This window comes from Poecilia mexicana, unplaced genomic scaffold (genome assembly GCF_051168715.1).
Source record: "Poecilia mexicana isolate PSO_F unplaced genomic scaffold, ASM5116871v1 scaffold_6, whole genome shotgun sequence".
In the NCBI taxonomy this organism is placed as follows: Eukaryota; Metazoa; Chordata; class Actinopteri; order Cyprinodontiformes; family Poeciliidae; genus Poecilia; species Poecilia mexicana.
Window position 1 is genome coordinate 30,601,536 of NW_028263375.1, and position 22,823 is coordinate 30,624,358.

At 38.9% G+C, this 22,823-nt stretch overlaps 4 protein-coding genes across 7 annotated transcripts in view; 2 read left to right on the forward strand and 2 right to left on the reverse strand.

The window, feature by feature from the left end:
• Positions 1 to 401: 401 nt before the first annotated feature.
• Positions 402 to 8,998, reverse strand: LOC106905288 (uncharacterized). Its single transcript, XM_014970011.2, has 8 exons — positions 8,732 to 8,998; positions 6,988 to 7,128; positions 6,675 to 6,875; positions 5,772 to 5,959; positions 2,689 to 2,902; positions 1,702 to 1,800; positions 1,550 to 1,617; positions 402 to 676 (listed from the first exon to the last, which is right to left on the reverse strand). The coding sequence occupies exons 1-8, from the start codon at positions 8,996 to 8,998 to the stop codon at positions 517 to 519; spliced, it is 1,338 nt and encodes a 445-aa protein (XP_014825497.2). The 3' UTR covers positions 402 to 516.
• Positions 8,999 to 10,135: 1,137 nt separating this feature from the next.
• lyve1b (lymphatic vessel endothelial hyaluronic receptor 1b) lies at positions 10,136 to 14,242 on the forward strand. Its single transcript, XM_014970013.2, has 6 exons — positions 10,136 to 10,529; positions 11,765 to 11,930; positions 12,046 to 12,215; positions 12,290 to 12,697; positions 12,945 to 13,023; positions 13,650 to 14,242. Exons 1-6 carry the CDS (start codon positions 10,244 to 10,246, stop codon positions 13,843 to 13,845), a joined length of 1,305 nt encoding a protein of 434 aa, XP_014825499.2. The 5' UTR covers positions 10,136 to 10,243; the 3' UTR covers positions 13,846 to 14,242.
• A 1,287-nt stretch (positions 14,243 to 15,529) lies between these two features.
• Positions 15,530 to 22,248, forward strand: rlig1 (RNA 5'-phosphate and 3'-OH ligase 1). Of its 3 annotated transcripts, none has more exons than XM_014970008.2 (7): positions 15,530 to 16,233; positions 16,862 to 16,976; positions 17,678 to 17,773; positions 17,885 to 18,001; positions 18,958 to 19,155; positions 20,623 to 20,792; positions 21,780 to 22,248. In XM_014970008.2, exons 1-7 carry the CDS (start codon positions 16,144 to 16,146, stop codon positions 21,957 to 21,959), a joined length of 966 nt encoding a protein of 321 aa, XP_014825494.2. In that variant the 5' UTR covers positions 15,530 to 16,143; the 3' UTR covers positions 21,960 to 22,248. The 3 variants fall into 3 exon arrangements, with proteins under 3 accessions (XP_014825494.2, XP_014825495.2, XP_014825493.2); XM_014970007.2 differs by having other exon boundaries at positions 15,532 to 16,233; positions 16,859 to 16,976; XM_014970009.2 differs by lacking the exon at positions 17,678 to 17,773 and having other exon boundaries at positions 16,859 to 16,976.
• The window catches only part of cep290 (centrosomal protein 290), a 60,285-nt gene continuing 59,694 nt past the window's right edge, over positions 22,233 to 22,823 (reverse strand). For both annotated transcript variants that reach the window (XM_088006579.1, XM_088006578.1), the window contains one exon: positions 22,233 to 22,705. In XM_088006579.1, coding sequence (XP_087862705.1) covers positions 22,461 to 22,705 — 245 coding nt within the window. In that variant the 3' untranslated portion in view covers positions 22,233 to 22,460. The remainder of the gene's footprint in view (positions 22,706 to 22,823) is intronic.

The window sequence follows — 22,823 nt, forward strand, 5'->3', positions numbered from 1 at the left end:
TTAACAAAAATAAGCTTTTTATAAGCAAGAAGCTTATATTTAATGGATACATTATACTTTTGTATGAGGAAATGATTTACACTAAATACAAGAAAATGTCTTGACATAGAATTCTTATATTAGCATCAATATTAATACTATTAGCTACTATTAATATGCTTAACTACTGGAATGTTGTAAGCACATGATTGAATGTGCATTAATCTGAAACCTGAACGTAGAATGAACTTATATTGCTGCAGTACTTGTGAATGTGAAGAGATCATAATAGTGATGCTGCTGGAGAAGCGATGGGCTTTAGTAAGTTTATACCTCTACCTACTTGTTTATTATTTCTTATACTACTATAATTTTACTTTAATTTAGAACGTTCAAAAGCTTCAAAAATAAAAAATGTATATTAATGGACTATTTACTAACAGTATTCATTTACTTTTGAATGAAATGGCTCTCCATAGTGAAACAGCTCACATGTTGGGCTGAAACACGGATGGTTTCCTGGAATAGAGCCGTTCTTCATTCCTGGTCTGTAGGGATCCAGAAGTACTCCACCACCTTTCTGCCCCGGCGTGAGGGAGCCGAGCCGGGGCGCTCCCCATCGAAGGCGGGCAGTTCGTCGAAGTGACTGGGGCCTGGGTTCCTCCCCATGTGTGGGGCTGAGACCCTCAGCATGGTCCTGCAGGAGGACGATAAAAAGTTTTTACCTCTTTTAGCTGCAACGTGTCATCAGATCAGACCACCTTCAGAGGGTTGTAGCTGGTGTGTCTGTCGCCCCCTGGTGGCCACAGGTTGCACAACACCAGCAGTCGACCTCTGATTTTGTGACTGTTGGATTAATAGTTAGCAATTTTTTTTTAACAAATATAAATATTTACCATACACATTGAAAAAATGCTTAAAGATATAGCTTTTATGGACCACATTTATTTGCTCAGAACATTCAGCACCTGAAGCGACTACAGATCCCAATTTTTCAGTGTCAAGCAATTTGATTTTATTCAGAAAGCATTTTTAATTCAGAGACCAATTTTTCTATTCAAACGTTCTAGAGATTCTGTTTAAATTATGGGAGTCACAAGAGGAAAAGACAGTGTAAACAAATCCAAAACTTATGTAAAACTATTTTACAAAGCTCCAAATTCTATGAGTTTATATTTAGACAAATACAGGCTTGTGCATAAAAATCTGTAACTTAAATCACTGGTAATAAGTTAGCTTAGCTGCCTGGTTTTTCACTTAAATAAAATAATTATTCAAAATATTATTTTACAAAAACAATTAAACAGACTACAGTTGATTTTTGAGCATTTTGAATACATTCAGAGTTACCAAGACTATGAATGGTGATTCTCTACAGAATCGGTTTTTTTCTGTACTTCTAAAAGTGACTATTTGCTTTAGCCTCAGAACAGCCAGTTTGATCCTCAGTTATCTGTATCGGTACTGGAAGTTAAAAAAAAAGTGGATCGGTGCATCCCTAGCAGGAATAATTTTTTTTTCAAATCAGTAATTGATCTGGACAGAGTTGTCAGACTGAGAACGACTCTACCTGGATGAACTTCTCTCAGGCTCTTCAGATCCGTCGTCCGGTGTGCTGATATATACAGGATCTCCTTCCTGTGCAGAATTCACAGAAGTGATGTCAATGTGCATTTTTATTTCTGTTGTGTAGTTGAACTGACTTTAGGAGAATATGCTTACTGTGAAATTCCTTGGCGTTCCATCTGGATTTTTCAGGATTTTTACCCGCTGATTGCTCTCAGTCATACACAGGAAGTAGCTCTTGATGTTGGCCTGACACTGTGTTGGAAACACAAATTAGATTTATATTCAGCTGCCATGAGTCACTACTTTATGGAATCACTTTATGCTGAACTGCGGTTGATTTCTACCTTATCTGCACATCTCCAAGTCAGTAGTATTTTTTCCATTCTTCTTTAAATAATAAACTTAAGTCATATTCAATTAAAAATAAATGAGGACATGAATGTTCCATTCTTGCCACAGCTTCTCACTTAACTTTAACTTGGACACTAACATCTCCCTCAATTTAAACTCTTTAATTTCTAGCTCTACCCTGGTTATGAACCCTAACACAGCTTACCAGTGTTTATTCCAGAATTGCCCATTAAATTAGCTTAATTAAACTTATCACCAATTCATTAATATCACATAAAGTTTTAGCATACAGCTAAAATTTTCACCTAAAACTCATTTAAAGCTAAATATTTAGCTTTAAAGTTCAGAACAATAGCTTGGAACTAAATATTTCCCTTAAACCTAAATATTTCCCTCAGAGCTATAAACTAAACTAAAATTAGCTTACTAAATAATTATTTAGCCTGTTAGCTTGTTAGAAGCTAAATATTTAGCTTGCTAAGGAAATATCTTTCAAACTAAAGTTTTTCCTACAAAGCAAATGTTTTGTTTGCAGTTATAAATGAGTGTATAACATTTGTGAAAATATGACTTTGAAAAAAAATATCTGCATTTTTTTCCTGTAGGACGACAGACTAAATAATTGCTGCTAATTTCAGAATGTGTAACTTTCAAAGCGAAAAAAAAAACTTTAAAAACGGCAACCCACAGCCACATGAAGTTGCTTTGTCGCGTAAAACACACTGAGGTTTGTGGTGGTAACTTCACCAAGGTGACAAAGTTCAAGGTCTCTGAACGTGAAGTCCTTACAGCTTTGCTCCGCCTCTGAGCTTTCAGATCCTCGTGAGCTTGGAGGATGTTAGCTAACTCGTGGTGCTTCTCCCTCCAGCTGAGGCACTCCGCCGTTTTCTCCTGCCTCTCTTTGTTGGCCTGACGCCTCTCATCCTCGGCCTCTCGCTGAGCCTGGTTGGCTCTTTGCTTCTCCTCCTCCGCCGCCGTCGCTTTACGTCTCAAAGTCATCTCACTGCAAGCAGAATACATGAAATAACATCCCAACACACCCCAAGTATTTTTGTTTCCATTTTCAGGTTAGCCTCGATGGAGCTAACAAACGCTCACTGGCAACGTTTAGCCACCAGGGGGAGTATGTTATCCATCCATTTCCTTTTCACCCTTGTCCCTCAGTGGGGTCGGGAGGGTTGCTGGTGCCTATCTCCAGCTAACGTTCCAGTCGAGAGGCGGGGTCACCCTGGACAGGTCGCCAGTCTGTCGCAGGGCAACACAGAGACAAACAACCATGCAGACACACACTCACACCTAGGGGCAATTTGGAGAGGCCAATTAACCTGATAGTCATGTTTTTGGACTGCTGGAGGAAACCAGAGTACCTGGAGAAAACCTACGCATGCACAGGGAGAACATGCAAACTCCATGCAGAAAGACCGGGGCTGGGAATCGAACCCAGAACCTTCTTGCTGCAAGGCAACAGCTCTACCAACTGCGCCAGTATGTTATTTGGATGTAATTTGTTAAACATCCAGAGTATAGGTATGTGAATGATGTGAGGCATTGGCACTACTTGAACAGCAGCAGAGGGGAGGATAACCAGATCACCAGAGGAACGTTCAACCTTTGAAGTTGCAGTTTCTTTCTACACAGTAAATACATACAGGGCTTCACTGAACATCTTCAAACTGCCAGTCAGTTTTCAAACTGTCAAAGGAAGCAAGTAGTGTTTGTTGCGCAGATCTGCTCATTAGTTCAGATGTGGGTGCATGAATAGACATTTGTGCGCAGACACACACACACACACACACACACACACACACACACGCACACACGCACGCATACACACACACACACACACACACATATACACACACATACACACACACACACACACACACACACACACACACATTAGTGTGCCACTCTACAGCACTTCTCTGCAGGTGAAAGAAAGGCAAGCATAGCCTCCAAAGCAGCACTTCATGGGAAAGGACTTAGAAGGACTACCAGTAGGCCATTAACTGGGCTCAATTGAATGTAATTTGACTGTAGTTTCAGATTTGAGAAAAGAAATGCAGAATTTATTGAAGTAATAGTTTGCACTGCTAGTTTTTACAGTTTGGTTCCATTAATGTATGTTAAGATATTTAATGCAAAAACTTCTGTCCTAAGAAAAAGAAAAAAAATGTAATTCTAAAATGTTTGGGTTTGTTTGATTCAACCAGACATGGAATTTAATAATTTAATACTTGAATTTATGGTTAAAATCGTAAAAGAAATGTATGTTTAAGGTTAAAAATGGAATTAGTCATTAAAATAAATTATTAATTTTGAACCAAATGTCTAAAATGTATGTTAAAATATTTTGTAGGTTTTTCACCAGTTCATTGGTTCTCACTCATTGGTGAAAATAAAAAAGATTGAGTGAATTCCTGAAGCCTCTTCAAGTCCTCCTTTTCAAGTGTAGGAATCTATGAAATCATAGGACACTTGACAGTGTTTTATCATCATAATTATCTCATTTCATGTCTCATTTTGTATAAAAAACACAGAAGAACTGAGGTATAAGGCCTAAAAACACATCCCTTCCACATTATCCAATCAGATACAATAAATCTTACTGTCCTCATCTGGATTCTGGTATTTTCTCCTATAACTCTCTCCAGAGTTATGGAAGCTCACAGAGACCAACTCCATGCCTGTCAAAACACCAAATTTCAAACAAATTTGTCACCTTGGTGAAATTCTAAATTTCAAACCAGTCTGTACTGATTGTGCAATTATGAAGCCTTTTGAAGTCTCCTGGACGTCCAAGGAAATTCTGACTTACATCTTCATTTCTGCACCTCCCCTCCCCCAAATGTTCCACTGAGCGTTTAGGGGCAAAGGTCAAAGGAAACTGGTAACTCGAATATAGTAAAATTGTTACCAGAAATGAAAATGAGTTCCAAATTTATGGCGAATAAAAATCCAGGGCATGCATAATCAGCCCTCTTTAGTCGTGGCCCCAAAGTGCAAACCAGTTCAACAACTCACTAAACACAACTACAGATTTAAAAACACAACATATTGAAAAAATCAGCATCATCAACTAAGTACAACTACAAATTACAAAACACGATGATGTTAACAAAATGGAAGAAGGAGCTTCCAGTGGGAAACCTGACACATTGCTGATTGGATGACATTACTTTTGACTTTAGGACTGTCATTCTGGCATTTGCTCTCTTCTTTGTTTAGCTGGTGGCGAGGAGACATATTGGCCAAACTATGAAAAAGAACCAAACTCTTTTACTTCGTAGTTTGTCCTGACTCAAAATATTCTTATGTAGCAGTGGATATCAACAAATGCACTAAAGCCAGAACAACTTCCGGTTCTACACCCAAAAGTGGAATCGTCCAATCAGCAATGTGTCAGGTTTCCCCACTGTGACCTACCTCTTCCATTTGGTTAGTCGTTGTGTTTTTATATTTGTAGTTGTGCTAGGTGAACTGTTGAAGTGGTTGGCACTGTAGGACCATTGTATTCTTTAAGATACCCCAAAATAAGATCCAATATAATTAATTGGCCTCAACTGATTGGTGATCTGTTTCAGCTAGTGGTCAAGGAGAGCCTTAATCACAGAAACTACCATAATGTCTAAAGTAAGTTCAGGCCCACGCCACATCACCTTGAACACACCATTCCCAAGGTGAAACATGGAAGCTTTTTTCCAACAGATGAGCTAGTCAGAGTTGATGGGAAGAAAGATGGTGCTAAAAATCTGTTGAAAACTCGAAAAATGTTTGCTTGGCTGAGGTTCAACAACAGTATTTTGGACAGTTACATTCAGTTTTGGTGGAGATGAGGTGCTAAAACAGCCAGTCAGCCATCGCCGGTGTACCTTTCTTTAATCTGGACGTTCTCCTGTGTGATTTGCCTCAGCTTGAGTCGCAGCTCATCCCTCTCTGCCCCCAGCCTCTTGTTCTCCTGCAGCAGACTCTGTTTCTCCCCAGAAAGCCGCTCCAGCTTCAACTTGGCCTCAAAGTAGCTCTTCTCCGTTTGCGCCAGTGTGAGCTGCAGATCGGCGAGCTGCGAAAACCAAAGGCTGAAGTCAGAACAGGCACAGCAGCTCACAATCCATTCAGTTTCATTTACTTGTGTAGTGTTTTTTTTTTTTTTTTTTTCAGTGTGTGGTTGTTGTACGGACGTAACTTGTGACTACAGAGAGATGGAGAAGCACTGATGGAAAGCTACAGCAGTTCTGGCCTTTTGACATAAACAGCTGACGCTTGATGTTTGACTTGTTTGAGTTGAGTTGGCTGTGTTTTGTTTTGAGTGAGGAGAGACGGTGGACGGGTAAATCTTTTAAACCTTATCAGCAAACTTGAGACTTTGTCTATAATATTCAGAAATAACTTTGGACATTTCTTCTTTTTTTGACACTCCTTAATTTTTTAGATGGTCAAACGTATTTTAATATCAGACAAAGATACTAAAAAAATAAAATAAAATAAAAAAGAGACCTATCAAGCCTTCCTGGACCCCCTAAAACTATAGAATAAACATGCAAGGATAAAATAAAATGCAGACAGTAGAGAGCAAAAAATAAACATCAATACAATATCAAAGGGCATTATAGAACATGTAAATTACAAAGTCAAAGTTTAATTTATGCTTGAGAGTTGTACCCTTTGAAGGGCAAATACAATTTAAACTTGGACTCTACATGGAGTCTTATGTAAATTAATCAGTTTTTGTTGCAGGTTTTTGTTGCGGTGTGAATGTGAGGTGAACATGAGTTGACCTGCTTCTTGAGCAGCTGCAGCTCTTCGCTCAGCCGCCTCTGGTCCGCCTCAGCCGTCTCCTTGTCGCGCTGACAACCGAGGGCCCGAGCCTCAGCGGAGGCCCTGCTCCTCTCAGCCTCGCCCCGGGACTCCTGCGCCTCCTCTGCCGCTCGGGAGCAAAATGTCGCCCTCTGCTGGCTGTGATGCAACTTCTGCTTCAGCTTAAAAGACAGTTGGGCGTGTGCTGACGGGTGTGTTTTAAATAGGCAACCTGAAATTTATTTGAACCTCTCTCTGAAGGAGCTGCTGGGTTCTGTGCTGTTCTAAACTCACCTCCTTCACTTGCACCTGCAGCTCCTGGTTCATGTTGCGGAGGTTCCTCATCGTCAGCTCGTTCTCCGTGCGCATCATGATCCGCTCCATGTGGATCTCGTTTGACAGGAACTTGTTTTCTCTCTTCAGGTCCTCGCATTCCTGAGGAGTGTACATCGATGAGGAGGGAAAGCTGCAGTTTGTTTTGGAAACATGATGGCCTGCTGAATGAAAATGATTAATTGTGTTATCCTAGTAAATTAATACACGTCAGCGCTTTGGAAGCTTATTTTTGATATCTCCCCATCCCGACAAATCAAAGAACATTAATGTTCTTACTGCTTATACTAATCAAGTGGAATGATTTATGTGTTGCTCCTTTTTTTCTTCTTTTTGGCTAATTTGAACCCATAATTAATCTAAAGTGCATTTCAGCTGAAGGCTGGGTGTTCATATGGTCTGCAGACTCTAAGGTTATGATGAGTTTATTTCGTGTCATCTCTCAGAAGCTTGGATGATATACAGAGTTTTGAAAAAACAAGAAAAAGAAAATAAAACAAAAAGGTTTAGCCCCTTAAATCTTTTTATATGTCATCATATTACAACCACAAATTTCAAAAACATTTAATTTGGGCAGAACTAAATTGTGAAGAGGAGGTAAAATAATACCTGGCTTTTGAAAATGTTTACAAATTAACACATTTTAGCTTTTACGTGTGGTTTTGCATATTGAATGGAGAATGTTACCTTAGGGCAACATTCTAGCCTACATGCTATCATTAGTGTTTTAGCTAGCATTAGCTTTTAGTTAATTTTAGCTTTAATGTGCGGTTTTCACATTGAGTGTTACTGTAAGTCAACATGTTACTGATGGCCTACAGCATCACTAACTGTAAGTCATAAAATACTAATGACCACATGCGATCATTAATATTTTAGCTAGCTTTAACTTCTAGCTAATTTTAGCTCTGACATTGTTTTTTGATGGAGTATGTTACCTTAGCCTTACCTCATCTAGCTTTAGCATTTTAGCTTATAGACTCTTATGACCTTACGGTTTGGCTTCGTAAGCATCAATCTGTTCTGCACCAACCTCTGACACTCCTTAGCTGGGATCTGAGCTCTGACTGAAAGTTTTCACTCCTCTTCAACTGTTTTTCTCCACACGTTTTGCAGGCTTTTGATTTTTTTCTCCCGCTGCTTCTGCCTATTTCTTACGTTTCTGCAGTTTTTCTGCAGTCGACTTCAAAATATTCTGTCATTTTCATCAGTAATATTCAGCTTACAGCATTTTCACAAGAAATAAACATTGCCCAAGTTATGCCCGACTTTGTGCTGATCCACCATATGTACTCTAATAACCTTAAAATGAGAAAAATGAAAATGATTTTGCAAAGTGTTGCAAAGTAAATCCACAAATCCATGTTTGCTACTTTTTTTTTTTTTGCCTCTAGGGCTTTCCATTAGGAACAGTGTAGTAGCCACATTCATACACAGTTTAACAACCTATCAACAAAAGAATCATTCCTCAAACCTTTTATCACTGACTAAGTTGTGAGACAGTGAGTTGGAGAAAGCGTTTGCAAGGTGCTTCCTGTCGGACGGTTTCCTGTCAGAGAGGAAAGAAAATCTCTCCTCTCTGTTTTGTGATGAGCTCCACAGTCATTTGTTAATTTTTCAAATGGTCTATAAAGGCCATGCTTCATGACACCGTTCTGCGGTCAGTCATGACCTTGTCCAGTAGATCCCTCTGTACCGTCCTTACCTTCCTCTTCCGAACCAGTTCCCCCTGCAGGTGATTAATCTGTAGGAAGGATCCGCCGGAGCCGACGGCGCTGACCGGCCTCACCGCCCGAATTGGCCTCCTGGGTCCCCTGGGGAGAACTTTGACCTCTTCTGTCACCCCGTACCCAAAGTGCCCGCCTCTGTTAACACCGCTGCTGCTCATGGAGAGAGATTTGTGAAAGCCGTCCTCCGTCGAGGACTTGCCAACTGTCTGTAGGTCCGTATGGGATTTGGCTCTAATGGACATGTTGGTACCAGGTAGCTGTAGCTCCACCGGAAGGCCTGCTGTTGTTGATCGTAGCAATGAAGCCCGAAGAGAAGAGCGGGGCCGTTTGGGACGACTCACTGAATGAACGTCTCAGTCTGGTGTCCGGTTCACGGGGAGTATCCCATCACCAACTGTCATTCAGTATTAATCAGGTAACGTGATCACAGCTACAACTGAAGGGAGGACAGGTTTACCTCCCTGTGTTGACGTCGGTTCATACCAGAGTTTTACAGCCTTTTCATTTATTTTTTACACTTTTCTAACACACTAGTTTGTTCTTCAGATTAATGCTACAGGATTTACGTCTCATTAAAAAGGTGGAAAATGTTCTGGGATGGTTTAAATAAACGAGAGTCAAATGATGAGCAGAACGGTATAAAATAACAGAAATTAGGGTTGACTGTTAATTTGGTTTTCTATGCGTTTGATCTGTTAACTACAATTGGGGCCTGAAAAAAATAAAATAAAATTACAGGAACAAACTCAAAACATTACATGAATAAAGTTGTAATATTCTGACTTTACATTACAGAGGATTATGTTCTCTTCTTTGTTACTATTCTCAGTAAAGTTGTAATATTACGACCTTATTCTCAAAATGTTACAATTTTGTTCTTGAAACATTACGACTTTATTCTTGTATTAATTCGACTTTATTCTCATAACATCACAGCTGTTCTTGTAATACTTTGACTTTATTCTTGTAATGTTGCAATTTTAGTCTCAAAATATGACTTTATTTTCATACTGTTTCAGCTTTATTCCCACAATATTACGATTATTCTTGTAATAATCGTAATATTGTGTTATGATCTGTATGTGTCGTAATATGATGCCTATTATGGAATTTTAGGACTTTTTTCTTTTTAAAAAAAAATTTCACTGAGGTGACATTAAACTATTTTAATCTGTAGAACAACAACAAAAAAAACACCAACGTTGAACAGGAAGCAGCTCTTCCTACTCCACTGATAGAGCCAACAATTCTGCTGTAAATGCTGGCAAAGCAGGAAATATTTATACCACTGAACTACACACCCAACAGAGTGAAACTATTCCTTCACTTAGTTTTTTTGTTTTGTTTTTTACAGAAAAATCATCAGTTCAGTGACTCAGGTGCTGATCTTTTCTTTTAATAGCAGAGGTTTATGTTCTCTGATTTATTTCTATTGGAGTTCTCAACACTTCCTGTCATCCCACTTTAATGTTTCCTGGACTTCCTCTATGATCCCAAACACGGTACTTCATATGCCGTGTTTGTCATCTATCTGCAATCAGACGAGCAAAACATCTGAATCCGACCGAATGTCATGTGGATGTTTGCTGTTTGTGTCTGAAAGGCCAGCAGGCAGAGCTGACCTCACGCTTCCTGTTTCCTTCGGCCCTCGTTGGTTCTGGATGCTCCTTCACATTCACCTCACACAGAGAAACATGGCGGGTCGGTTCTGCTTCACGTCCGTTTTTCTGCTGCTCTTTATGTTGCAGCTTTCTGCCTCCAGTCTAAGTAAAGGTAAGAGATCTGCTTTATTTTTGCAATATATTTTTTTTTTTTTTAATTTTTTTACACTTTGTAATGATTTTATATTATGGTATAAAGTGAGAATGCAGCTGCAGAATTGTTACATCTGTTTTCACGTATGATTTTAGTTTACTTTGTATCACGATTAAAAATTTTAAGGCATTTTGTTCTTTTGTATTCAGAAAATATGAACTAAACTAAACTAACTGAACTAAACTTTCTTTCTTAAAACCAGGATTAACTTTGTATTACTATTTATGTTATCAGAATCATATTTATTAGTCAAGTATTTTTAATGTTTTAGTGCAGAGCGTTCAGAGGATTTAATTTTTTTTAAAGAAATGAGAGAGAAAAAACATGCTAATACATGCTAATAGATCACATGGCTCTTTCACTGTGGTTCTAGTACCACTTGTGGGCTTTTAGGGGGTACGCTGAAGATATCTTAGTAATACAATGTGATAAATAGAAACAAATGGGCTGTGATGTGGAGCTTATAAAACCCAAAAACCTAAAAACATGAGTTGTTGCAGTAGGTAGAACTTTAGATCGTCAGAAATGTCACATAGTTTTACTGGATAGAAATTACTTTCAAAGTGCAGTGGGAAATTACTTTTCATCAAATCAAAGAAGTGCTAAACTGAACATCTTGCCTAACAAAATGTACTTTTAACGTTTATCTCTGTACCGGTGTGTAAGCAAGTGGAGCAGTACTAGATGACGTCCTGTGTGTCAGCAGCAGATTATCTGTATGAGCAACTTTCTTGTCACCATGTTGAATCTGGAAGTGATTACCATATTTAAACAAGAGTTCTAAGCTTTAGATACCATTATAGTATCTAAAACTCTAAGTAGCGCCATACTTAAACATTTTAAACTGTAACACAAGAAGTCACCAACATTTTTCTATACTTTTATGTCATTACCAACTATTAGTTCTGTTGTATACTTCAGTTTGTGCTGCAAGTTTTGGGAATTTTCTCCACAGTACTCGACTTTGTACTCAAACATATAATCTTTCGGTCTCTGTACTAGTTTTGTGTTTATTGTACTTTTTATTTTGTCACAGAGAAAGCCACAGAACCACCACTGGTGGTTCTTTACAATAGTTGGAGAACCTCGGCCGAAAGCAAACTATAATAAAATCTACACCTTTAAAGGTTAGAAATACCACGTTTTGCCATTTGTTATGTTAACGACACGTATCAATTTTGCAACATTTTCAGTCGTGGTCCAGACGGACAAACCCACAGGAATCTTCCTGCTGATTGACGGAGGAGATTACACTTTGAACTTCACCGACGCACAAGCGGCGTGTTCACTTCTGAATGTCACCATAGCAACAATAGCTCAGCTGGAGGAAGCAGTACGGCACGGACTGGAGACATGCAAGTAGGACGATCAATGAATTACATGAAACCGCGAGAGGTGGTGTTTGACAGTAAAGTAAGTCTCAGTCTAAATATTTCTTAAGTTTTGTTCTGTGTTCCTTAATTGTTCCCAACAGGTATGGCTGGGTGGCTGAGAAGACGGCGGTCATCCCACGGATAAAATCCGACAACAACTGTGGAAAAGGAAAGAAGGGGCTAGTCCAGTGGAATGTGCCGCCTGACAGGAAATTTGCAGTGTACTGCTTCAACGCTTCAGGTTCCAACCGGCCCGGTCCGACCCGGCCCAGTGAGCATAAAGGATAAACATTTACTCCTGTTGCTGAGGATTTGAAGTTGACGTGTATTTTTCTCTGTTTTAAGCGCTTACAGATCAGAACCAAACTCTGGACCCGTCCACAGCCAGCCCACAGTCTCCCAGCTCCTCCACCTTACCGGAAGCTCTGGGCCCAGCCTCGTCATCTGCTGCTCCTACCTCCAGATCATCCACCCAGACTCTGCCTGCAGTGGGAAAGGCATCTACACCTCAGCCCACCGAGCAGGCGCCTTCAGCTGCAGCCTCTGTTACCAAGACAACAGACTTGTCTTCGTCTTCCTCCCCTCTCAAACACCTGTCCTCACATATTCCCGTTTCTCCGCATCGCCTCATCACCTCCACGCCCGCTGGTGTCACTTTTAGCTTTCCAACCTCCACTCAGTCCCCAAGTTCCTCCGTCTCCTCTGAGCCGGGGCTGGAACCATCCGTTGGCTCAACACGCCCCCTGCTGGACGGTAAACATTCCTTATTCTGCTCACAGTTTTACTGGGTTTACTGTCACAGGTTGGCAAATTTCATTTTACATGAAAACAGAACAAAAAAAAGGTGAGGAACGACATAAACACGTTCATTTCTTTTACTGTGGACTTTATCAAGTATTAATGCTAATTTATAATTCAAAATTTATTCTAATACACATTTAGATGTTTTTAGGATAGGAAGTGTTCAGATTTTTAAAAAATAAAAATGTTTTTTTTTCAGCTGCTCACATCAGTCTCATCAGTCTCAGCATCGTTCTCCTGCTTCTCAGTGCAACGACGGCTTGGTGGTGTTACAAATCGTGAGTCGGCTTCCTGATTGCTTCGGCGGCTTTAAATTCTTCATGAGGAAACTTTGGATAAACTGTCCTGGAAAGTCCCTGGAAAAAGAAAGTTTCTCCTCTTTAAGTTCTAGGGTTTTATATACAACATCAGAACATCTGTCGCATGTCCTTGTACACTTGATTTTAGAAAAAAAATAATAAATGACAAAAAAAACAGGTAAAATAGGGGAAACTGCACATCATTTCTGTGTATTCTTGTATATAAAACACAGGTGAAGGATGAACCTTTGTTTTTACTAGTTTCATAAATTTTGCCAGGGATTTAATAGCTGTGTCAAACAAGTCATACTATACACTGTATCGTATCACAGGGACTGTATACATAATAATGTTGTGTGTTCTTTTCAGTCACAGTTACAAGCCATTTTTTAAAATTGTTATTACCCCTAGTGAGCCCCCAGTATTGGTGGGAATCAGGGACCACAGCCGCCCTTGAATAACTAAAATCCAGGAATAGCTTCGTGAAATCTACTCTGAAAATATTTCTCCAACACTTTAAATGGATAAAAGCAGCAGTCTCTAAATTCTTGTGGTTTGTGTATTTTGTCACTAATCATCTGCATTTCCTGTCTGATATGGCGAAGGAATGTCATCCGCTGGTATGTCCGGCACCACAAGGACGACGTAGAGACGGAGATGTGGAGGAACTCCCTCAGTGAGATGGACCTACACAGTGAAGACGGAGCAGCAGTAGAACACGATGAAGAACTAAGCACAAAGTACTCCAGTGATGTCACACTGTATGTGAATACAGGGACGGAAACAAAGTCTGCAGAGTAGCTGATGTTTCTGCTGTCTGGTTTAGTTTTTTACAGGCCTGGATGAGGCACAACAGACTGAACCCATATGGAAATTCCTGGACAACAGGAAAGAAGTCATTTATCTGATGAAGCAGACCAGTCATAGTTGGTTAGACTCCTTTTATCCAACATGGTTTAATATTTTTGATGTTTTCTAATGGCATTGGGTGATTCAAGAAGCATCCATGTTTGTGTTGCTCTTTACCTTCAAGTAATGGTTAAATATATAGCTGTAGAGATTAGGAATACAACAATATGAAAATTTGGAATGATATTGATATCCGATATATTATTACTCTTGTGGCTGATAACCATTCTTATATATCTCACTACCCTTTTGATACCCATTAAAAAAACCGACCAGCCTGCTGAGTTCACCACTGCGTCTGTGCTTCAGTTAAACTCCCCACAATCCTTTGCTGCATCACTGCCACTGTCACATGACCAACCTCTTTCACTCCCCCTCCAGAAACAAACAGCAAGATGGAAATAAATATCGGTTGATAATATTGGCCCACTTTTAATTATCGGACCAATTCTGATATGTTAAAAAATGACAAATCGGCCAATACCAACGTTAGTGCCGATACATTTTGCATCCATAGTAGATATTATGTCGGAATGGAAAACCAACAGTACACACATTCCAATAATAACACCAAGATTTTTTGTATTCCCTATTCAGCATTCGGTTGCCATGTCAACACCATTGTTCATTTAACATGGTGTATTTTTTACCCAGATTGTTGATTTTGCTGGTTGTGGATGTTTTCAGTGCACATTTACAGACTGGAGGTGAGTTGAGTTCAAGTCTGAACTTTGACTGGGCCATCAGATGTGCTTGGTTCCATTTAAAGTGTTGTATTGCGTTCAGGCTTCCTCATCAGTATTATAATCATTGTGTGCAGGAAGTGGTGGATCCTTGCATACTGAACTGCAGATATAGGCAGGGGTCTACAGTGTTATATATTATTTTATACATGCAAGCTGTCATGTGAGAATGTCAATGTCATAATGGAAAAACTAGCATTGCATTTATATCAATTAAGGGGAAGTTAAGTACGCTAACATAACAATACTAACGTGCTAAACATTAGTATAGCATGTTTAGCACGGAATACCACTATAACTCAAAAAATACATGGCGAGTAATAAGTATTGGCAAATTATATCAACCCATCCATGCACTATATGACAATATATATTTGATTCTTCTTCTTGGGTGGAAAAATTGCAGGAACTACATTAAGAAGACATAAAGAAATAAAAAGCATATTTTTTTCTACTCGGCTCTGTGTTTTATAGCTAAATCAGCAGCAGCTGCTGCCACATAAATTGTGTTGTTGGGATGGAAATGATGATTTCCTTTATTTCATGGACCACAAACTCTATCAAGTATTTGATTATTGTAACCATAATACACACCATCTCAAACGGACACCTTAAACTAACACAGTCATGCTCTGATGAAATCCAGTTGGTTGGAACACTTGGGCAATTTAATTTGAAATGATCTGGAAATAAATTGGCGAATGAGGAATTAAGGTTTTACTGACAAGATTCCAGATGTTTGCAATAAAAAAGAAATCAAACTATAATTGAAATCAGTTTGGGCTGTTAACATCACATAAGGTTTCTCTAAATTAGAATGAATCATTAATGGCAAGTGTAGTCTTAAAATGATTAGATTATTTCATCATTTGATAGAGCATGTCTTGCTGTTATATAGCCAGCTGAAGTCAAGCTTTATAGCTAGGGTATGCATGCTTTAAAAGTCGTTATACTCTGGACCACATCTGATTTACAAATGTGAACTCTCTGAGTTTTACTCGGTGTTTGGCCCATTTGAAAACTGAGTATTCATTTAAAGTAGCATTTCCTATTGAATGTGGATAAAATTTTGGTTTTATTCACATATATATATTTTTAAATCATTGTTTTGTAATTTGTCTTGACAACATTTGAGATTCTGCTTTTATTTAAAATAAAAAAAAACAATTTATAACTGAACTTAAATAATTTTATTCCCCATGTAAAAAAAAAAAAAAAAAAAAAAAAAACTTAAAAAAAATCCAGTACAGCGATTCATTGTTGTGCAACTTCCCTCCAGGCCACACAGCGGCGCTAACGAGTCTTCCCTTAGAATTCACAGGAAGAGTCACGTCAAGTTGAAAACACATCCACACATTCTAACCCACTAGCAGCTGCTGACATTTTTTTTGTTTGTTTTCGAGGTTAATTCAAAACATTTCCAGTGAAAATAAAGCCGGAAGTAGCAATGCGGCGCCTGGGCTCCGTTCAGCAGAAAATCCCGTGTGTTTTTCTCACCGACGTGAAGGAAGAAGCGTCCAGAAAACACGAGCATCAGGTGAGCGAGAAGCAGCATCACCAGTATCAACCTCTGATTGATTCTGCTGCTACTGTTACACTGCAGACCGCAGCACTCTCTACCTACAGCGGTCTTCTTCCGCAGCCATACCTTAATGTTTTCAGAATGTGTTTCATTTACTTCGGGTCACTTAAAGAACCTTTTCGTGCAGCAAAAAGATTTCACCAATCTCAGAGTACTTGTCTGTATGAATGGAGAATGCAAAAAAAGTTTCAAGAAAAGCGAAACGCTTACTTTAAGGATCTAGATTGTTCCCTCCCTGCCCCCAGTACGCAATGTATTTCCAGTGTACAACGATAAAAATGCTTAAAAGTGCGGCATGTATTTTTTTCAGTATTCTTATTACGTCAATGCCCTGTAGAACAACATATAGTCAAACTCTATCGGACTGAACAGAAAGTGTCCTTGAACAGAGGTTTCACGAAGCCAAGAAGTTACATTTTAGCCTCATCTAACCAGAACGTCTTCTTCTAAATGTTTTTCTTAAGTGGGACTTTCATGACTTTCTTTCCATTCTTCCATAGAGGTCAGATTTGTGGAATGAACAACTTTTAAGGAGGTTCAGTTTGTATTCTTTATACTCCCCATTTTGTCTCGTCTTCAGCAGTTTCAGGTTGTTGCAACTGAAAACGTGAACCCTGTGGCTCTAGAGGCTAACGTAGACTGCGCCTTCGCCACCGAAAAACTGGATGGCACCTGCTGCTACGTCGCTCTTTATCAAGGTGCGTGCCTCTCAGAGTATAGGGCTCTATATCAGATCAGGGATGTCAAGTCAAAAGGACCTGCGGGCCAAAAAAAGAAAAAAAAGTATTTATTTCACCTACTCAACAATAAACAAATTAAATAGATTTGTTGCTGTAAATTATTCTAGATCCAAAATTTAAAGGGTTTTGCAGGTTTGCTTTAATAAAATAAATTTAGTTAATTTTCTATTACCAAAATGTACAATTTATTTAGAGCATGGTAGCAGTATAAGAAAACACATGAACAAGGACTGCAAAAGACACATTTTTTTTCTTTTGTCTACTCCTGCTCGAAAAGGAGTAGGAAGAAGTAAGAAACTTATGAACTTCTTCCCCATAAACTTATGCCATATTTTCAGATGGACCCTCATTCTGATCAATAAAAATCAGAATTTAGGTCATGCTTTCTTTGAAAATGCTTGTTAAATTTAGCAGAGGGACAGATTTGTATCATTCTTAAACTGAAGTCAGGTGCCATACACAATCAGTTGAGAGCATGCAAAATGGCTCCCGGGCCACAGCTTGGACACCTGTTTCAGGAAAAACCAAAAAATCTGGGGTTTTTGCTTAGACCTTAAAGCTTTGTGGAATTGTCTTAATAAACCCAATGATATTTGTATAAAAGGTGATTAGAGAGGCTTTTTATTGACGTTATGACTGTAGTTGTCTGTTTTTATTAGGCCAGTTTTACCTCTGGGCCAGGTTGGACAGGAAGCCCAACAAGCAGGCAGAGAAGAGGTTCAGGAAGCACCAACATACTCACAAAAGCTGTAAAGGTACCATCACTTTAGCTAGGTACACGTTTCCCATGCTGCAGTGGTTTGGACTAATTAATAGGAACAACAGAGTTCTGATGATTTATCTCAGCATTTTGGATTTTCTTCCAGATTTCTCCTGGAATGTGGAGGAAGATTTTAAAATGGTGCCCGAGTCGTGGATTCCTGCTCACAGAGTCAAACATAGCAACGGACATCCCATTCCTGACGAGCACGGACACATTCCAGGTTCTGATGCCTTCTATCGTAAAGAAAAAAAAAAGTCCAGTTTTAATTCAAGGGTTTAGTTTATAAAAATATGAGAGAAATGATCAGATATTTATATGGTTCTGTAGTTTAAGTTCAACAGAACAGAAAGTGAAAATTAATTCAAAACTGCCATTTTTTATTCAACGTTGATGAGACTACAGTGGGATATTAGAATCTGAATTTCTTTTAAAGCTGCAGTATGTAACTTTTATATAAAAAAAAACATGTTTTAAAACTGTCATGACAGAAAAAAATCTACCTCCTCTGCTTCTTTCCAGGGCAATCTAGAAACAACCAATCAGAGGCAGGAGGAGGGTCGTAGCGCTGTCAATCATTGACTGTGTGAAGTTACCTGCTACGCTACAGTTTCTGGTAGCAGAACCTGCTGAGAATGCTAAGGCTAGTTAGCATAGCCACCGTTTTCCAGTAACGATAAAACAGGAGGTTGATTAGCAGCATTAAGACCCGCCTCCTGGCTCTGATTGGTTGTCAGAAGCGGTGCATTTCTTCAGACGGCAATAGCAGCACAGCAAGGAGCTGGAGGAGTCAACATTTTCACAGATTATCTGTCTCATATTTTTTAACAAATATGTAAAGAAATATAATTTTTATAAACATTGCATATTGCAGCTTTAATGTGTTCAAGAAGGAAAGTAACAGTATTCAACGGTTTGAAGCATTAACACATCGCCAAAGTAAGGCAAGACATCAGCAACTGTTGATGTCCATCAATACAGGAAGGGTTTCTAAAGTCATTTCCTGAAAATATGAAGTATATTGTTCTACTAAGAGAGAGATTATCCACATTTAAGACAGACCGTACTGGCCTCAGTTAGCACTTTGAGCGTCTCAGTTCATCGGGGGACAGTTAGGAAACGGCCGAACACGTTGCTGCCGAGTTTCAACAAAGATGGCTGTTGATGGTGAAACTGCAGGCTGGGTCCCGGTGCAGAAGAGCAACAAGCAGTACTGCTGGCACTCCTCCGTGGTGGATTATGAGCTCGGGGTGGCTCTGGTTCTGAAGCCCGGCTGCGACGACGACGACCTGCTGGAGATCACAGCGCTTCCGCTGGCAGACCTCCAGGAGCAAACACTGGAGCTCATCGGAACCAACGTCAACGGAAACCCATACGGTGAGGCAGCTGAGGGTCTGGCAGGAGGCATAGCTGGAGTCCACTGGACCGTGGATTATTATTGCTTTTTCTTCAGTTTTATTATTATCATTATTTTTAATTTTGTTTCTGTCTCTAATAATCATTCTGCATGCAACCTATGTTTCTTGGACCTCAAAAACCTTTCTTTTTTTTTCAGGATTACAGCCTACAAAGTAATGTCTGTTTTGTTACACTTAATGAGATTTTTTAATGGCATGAAAAAAAAGCCGCCCCACACACATAAAGTTGGTCATCTGAGAATGTTTTGAGTAATTTGGCCTAGCATTGGAAAACAGGAAATTATGACTTTTCTAACTTTTCTTGTTATTTTAATCACTATGATTCCCTTTGATCTTTAGCATCTTAGAGCTTATGAATTATTACAGACACAGATATAAAAGACCATCAAAGACCTTTTAACTGGCCTGAAATATTATTGGCATTTGAGAGCAGAGCTTTACATACAGTGAATGAAAAAAAAAAAAAACATAAATGTTTTTTCTCACTGTTTGAATTTAAATAAGGCCAGATTGTCTCTTATATTAGGTCATTTACAGTTACTAGAACCACTTATTTTTTTTCTAAATGCCACAACAGTGAGAGAAAATGTGCCAGAGGTTTATTAAGGTCTTGAACATCAGAAGTTTACACACATTTTCTCAGTATTTTATAGAATTGCCTTGATAGGAAAGACAAAAAAGAGAAGTATATTTTTTGCTAAAAATGTCAGAAATGTTCTAGAAAACAAAACATGGAGATCTCTGAGTTTGAAAAATCCTAGATTTCTAGAAAAAAAGTTAGAAATTTCTGAGTTTCAAAAGTAAAAAAAAATCCACTGAGAAATGTCCATATATATATATATATATATATATATATATATACATATATATATATATATATATATATATATATATATTAAATGTCTGAGATTAATCTAAAAATTTCAGCGTTTTTTTGTTGTAAATTTACTATTTTATTTTATTATTTCTATCTACAGTGGCCCTAATGCGCCGCTGATTTAGCAAATGAAAAATCTTATAATGCATAATTATGTCACAGATACGTGAATTGAAATAAAATCCCAAATTAGAAACATTATCTAGAAGTGGTGTGCCCAATAGTCACACTAGTTAGTGCCAGGCGCTTTGGTAAACAAACAATCTGAGAAATTTTTTGTCTATTTCTCTTTTGCACAACTTTTCTTCATTCTTAAGTGAATTTTGCAGACACAGTTTAATAAATTGTCATGCCTATTTTCTTAAATATTTTTCAGTTTTAAAATTCAGCTTTTCACTGTGGTCAGAATGTACCTTCATCAACCCTGAACTGTACTTAATATAAAAAATATACATAAATCCAGCTGAGGTTAAGGCGACGTTTTTCAATACCGACATTTAAAACGACTTGATGCCTTTCATGTACATCCTAGTCGTCTGCTCTGTTCAGGACTGGGCAGTAAGAAGCAGCCCATCCACTGCCTGGTTCCACATGGCAGCATTCCGGTTAGGAACCCTCCGCCTGTCAACTTCCAGCTGCTCCACTCCTGGTTCCAGGAGAACTGTGAAGGTCGAGTGGAGGGCATCGTTTGGCACTGCAACGACGGCACACTGATTAAGGTGGGGGAGCCAATATTCTGCCACTGAGGCTATGTTTAGGTTTCTATAAAAACATTTTCAAATGTTTTAAAGGAGCAGTATTTTGTATGATCAACTTTTTTGAGCTTTACATATAATGTTATTCCTGCAACATAAACATACCTGGAGTGTTGCTTTGACTCTTTCATCAATGTTTGATGAATCCTTTAATTTTCATGGCAACCATTCAGCTGTGCAAAACGCCTGGGTGGACCTAGCCCCACCTTCAAGAAGAAGCTCCTCCTCTGAGCTGCTGTTTCCAAGCTTCCCTCCGCCATGACGCCCTCACTCAGCTCCTTCAGACTAACCAGCAGCAATTAGCAAACACCTGGTGGAACTGAGCATCTGCAGAGCTCATTATAGGAGCTACTTCACTGGTAAAAACGTTATTAAAGGGTTAATAGAGGAGCCATGTTATAATGACTTCCTGAAGGCCGAGTTTGAGAAAAAGCAGGAGTTTCTTAAAAAGACACAGGCCCAATTTCAAGAAGTTAAGTTAAAAGGTCAAATTTCTTTTTAAGTCATTTGATATATATATATATATATATATATATATATATATATATAGCATTTTTATAACAACTGAAGTTAAAAATTTCTTAATTGTGCTATAAAATGGCAATATATTGCTGGGAAATGTATAATACTGCCTTTTTCATTTTGGGAAATCAGTAATTGGCCAATAGTTGCATATGAAACCGATCTTATCTCCCTCGACAACCACCAGGTCATGTGCACACGTGTGCCCTTAACAGTAAGTTCCACCGTTTCCAACTTAACAACTTTGTCGCTATTTTTAGTGACTTTTCAGATGAACAAAAAAAATAAAAAATAAAAAATCGGTATCAGCCAAAAATTGTAATCGGTTTTTAAAGATCATCGGTCAGCCAGAAAACCTTGCTATCAGATGCACCCTACTTTGCATCTCTGAAGCTGGTTGGTTGAGTCAGTGTGTGTTTATGTTTGCAGATCCACCGGCATCACCTGGGCTTGAGGTGGCCGGACGGTGAAACTCGCCTCGGCAGCAGACCCGCGGTGGTCCGCCTCGGGGGAGCGTCCGCAGCCTACAGCGACAGCGAGGGCTTGTTGTCATGGTTTTCCCCACTGAACGGACAGCGCTTCAGTCGACTTCAGGACGTGCACTTCTAGCCGTAAACCTCTGAGACGACAAGGATGACGCTCTCTAACAGAAAAACTATGTTTGGAGAACAGAATTAGCAGAAAGTCTTAATAAAAAAAAAGGTTTTCCATGGACAGAGTCCTCATTCTGAAGGTGAAATATGAAGATTCAACCAAACAGTGTTTCAGATTGAAATATAAAGACGGTTTGTAATAGTCTTTGAAAAATAAGTGCATGACTTTATTGTATTATTGTAAATACTGTACATACAATCTTCTGTTGTGTGATGAATAAACGGACACTTCTGACCATTCAAAATGAACTTATTTTAATTGGAAAATACAGAGGAGTTCCTTATAAATAATTACAAACTATAACTATAATAACACAGCTGTTGTTGAAAAAAACAAAAACAGTTAAAAAAAGTGCTGCTTGGTTGTTTCTCCTGACTTTGATAGTAAAAAAAAAAACAGAACATAATTAGAATAGTAGCAAACTCTTTGTAGTAAAACAGTCTGGGCAACCATGCGTTAGCTGATGGACACGCTGGGCATTTCAGCCGTCACACCAAACTGATCGCACACCTTCCTCAGCTGCTCCTCCAGCAGGATGTTCTTCTTCACCTCCAGGTTGTAGTTGTATTTCAAATCCTCCAGCTCTTCGAAAAAGTTCGGGTCGAAGTTCCCCAGCTCCTTCCTTAGCTTTCTCACCTCTGCTTGGAGTTTAGATTTCTGGCTTTCGGCAGCTTGTAGGAGCCTTTTCAGGTTCCCATGACCTTTGAATGCAACATCTGAGATCAGGGTTCGCTTCACATTAACCTCCACTACACAGCTAGAAGGACTGAGAGCACATCACTGAGTCATTCCTCTCTCTTGACAATCTACAGGACTATC

Bases quoted from the DNA above. Each gene is read 5' to 3' on its own strand.
- LOC106905288 (XM_014970011.2), bottom strand. From the start codon at position 8,998: ATGTCCATTAGAGCCAAATCCCATACGGACCTACAGACAGTTGGCAAG. The intron at 7,129-8,731 runs GTAAGGACGGTA...TACACTCCTCAG, and splicing joins AACTGGTTCGGAAGAGGAAG to GAATGCGAGGACCTGAAGAG. The intron at 677-1,549 runs GTAGAGTCGTTC...GTCCTCCTGCAG, and splicing joins CCTGAGAGAAGTTCATCCAG to GACCATGCTGAGGGTCTCAG.
- lyve1b (XM_014970013.2), top strand. From the start codon at position 10,244: ATGATCCCAAACACGGTACTTCATATGCCGTGTTTGTCATCTATCTGC. The intron at 10,530-11,764 runs GTAAGAGATCTG...CAACATTTTCAG, and splicing joins TGCCTCCAGTCTAAGTAAAG to TCGTGGTCCAGACGGACAAA. The intron at 12,216-12,289 runs GTGAGCATAAAG...CTCTGTTTTAAG, and splicing joins GCCCGGTCCGACCCGGCCCA to CGCTTACAGATCAGAACCAA.
- rlig1 (XM_014970007.2), top strand. From the start codon at position 16,144: ATGCGGCGCCTGGGCTCCGTTCAGCAGAAAATCCCGTGTGTTTTTCTC. The intron at 16,977-17,677 runs GTGCGTGCCTCT...TGTTTTTATTAG, and splicing joins CTACGTCGCTCTTTATCAAG to GCCAGTTTTACCTCTGGGCC. The intron at 19,156-20,622 runs GTGAGGCAGCTG...TGCTCTGTTCAG, and splicing joins CGTCAACGGAAACCCATACG to GACTGGGCAGTAAGAAGCAG.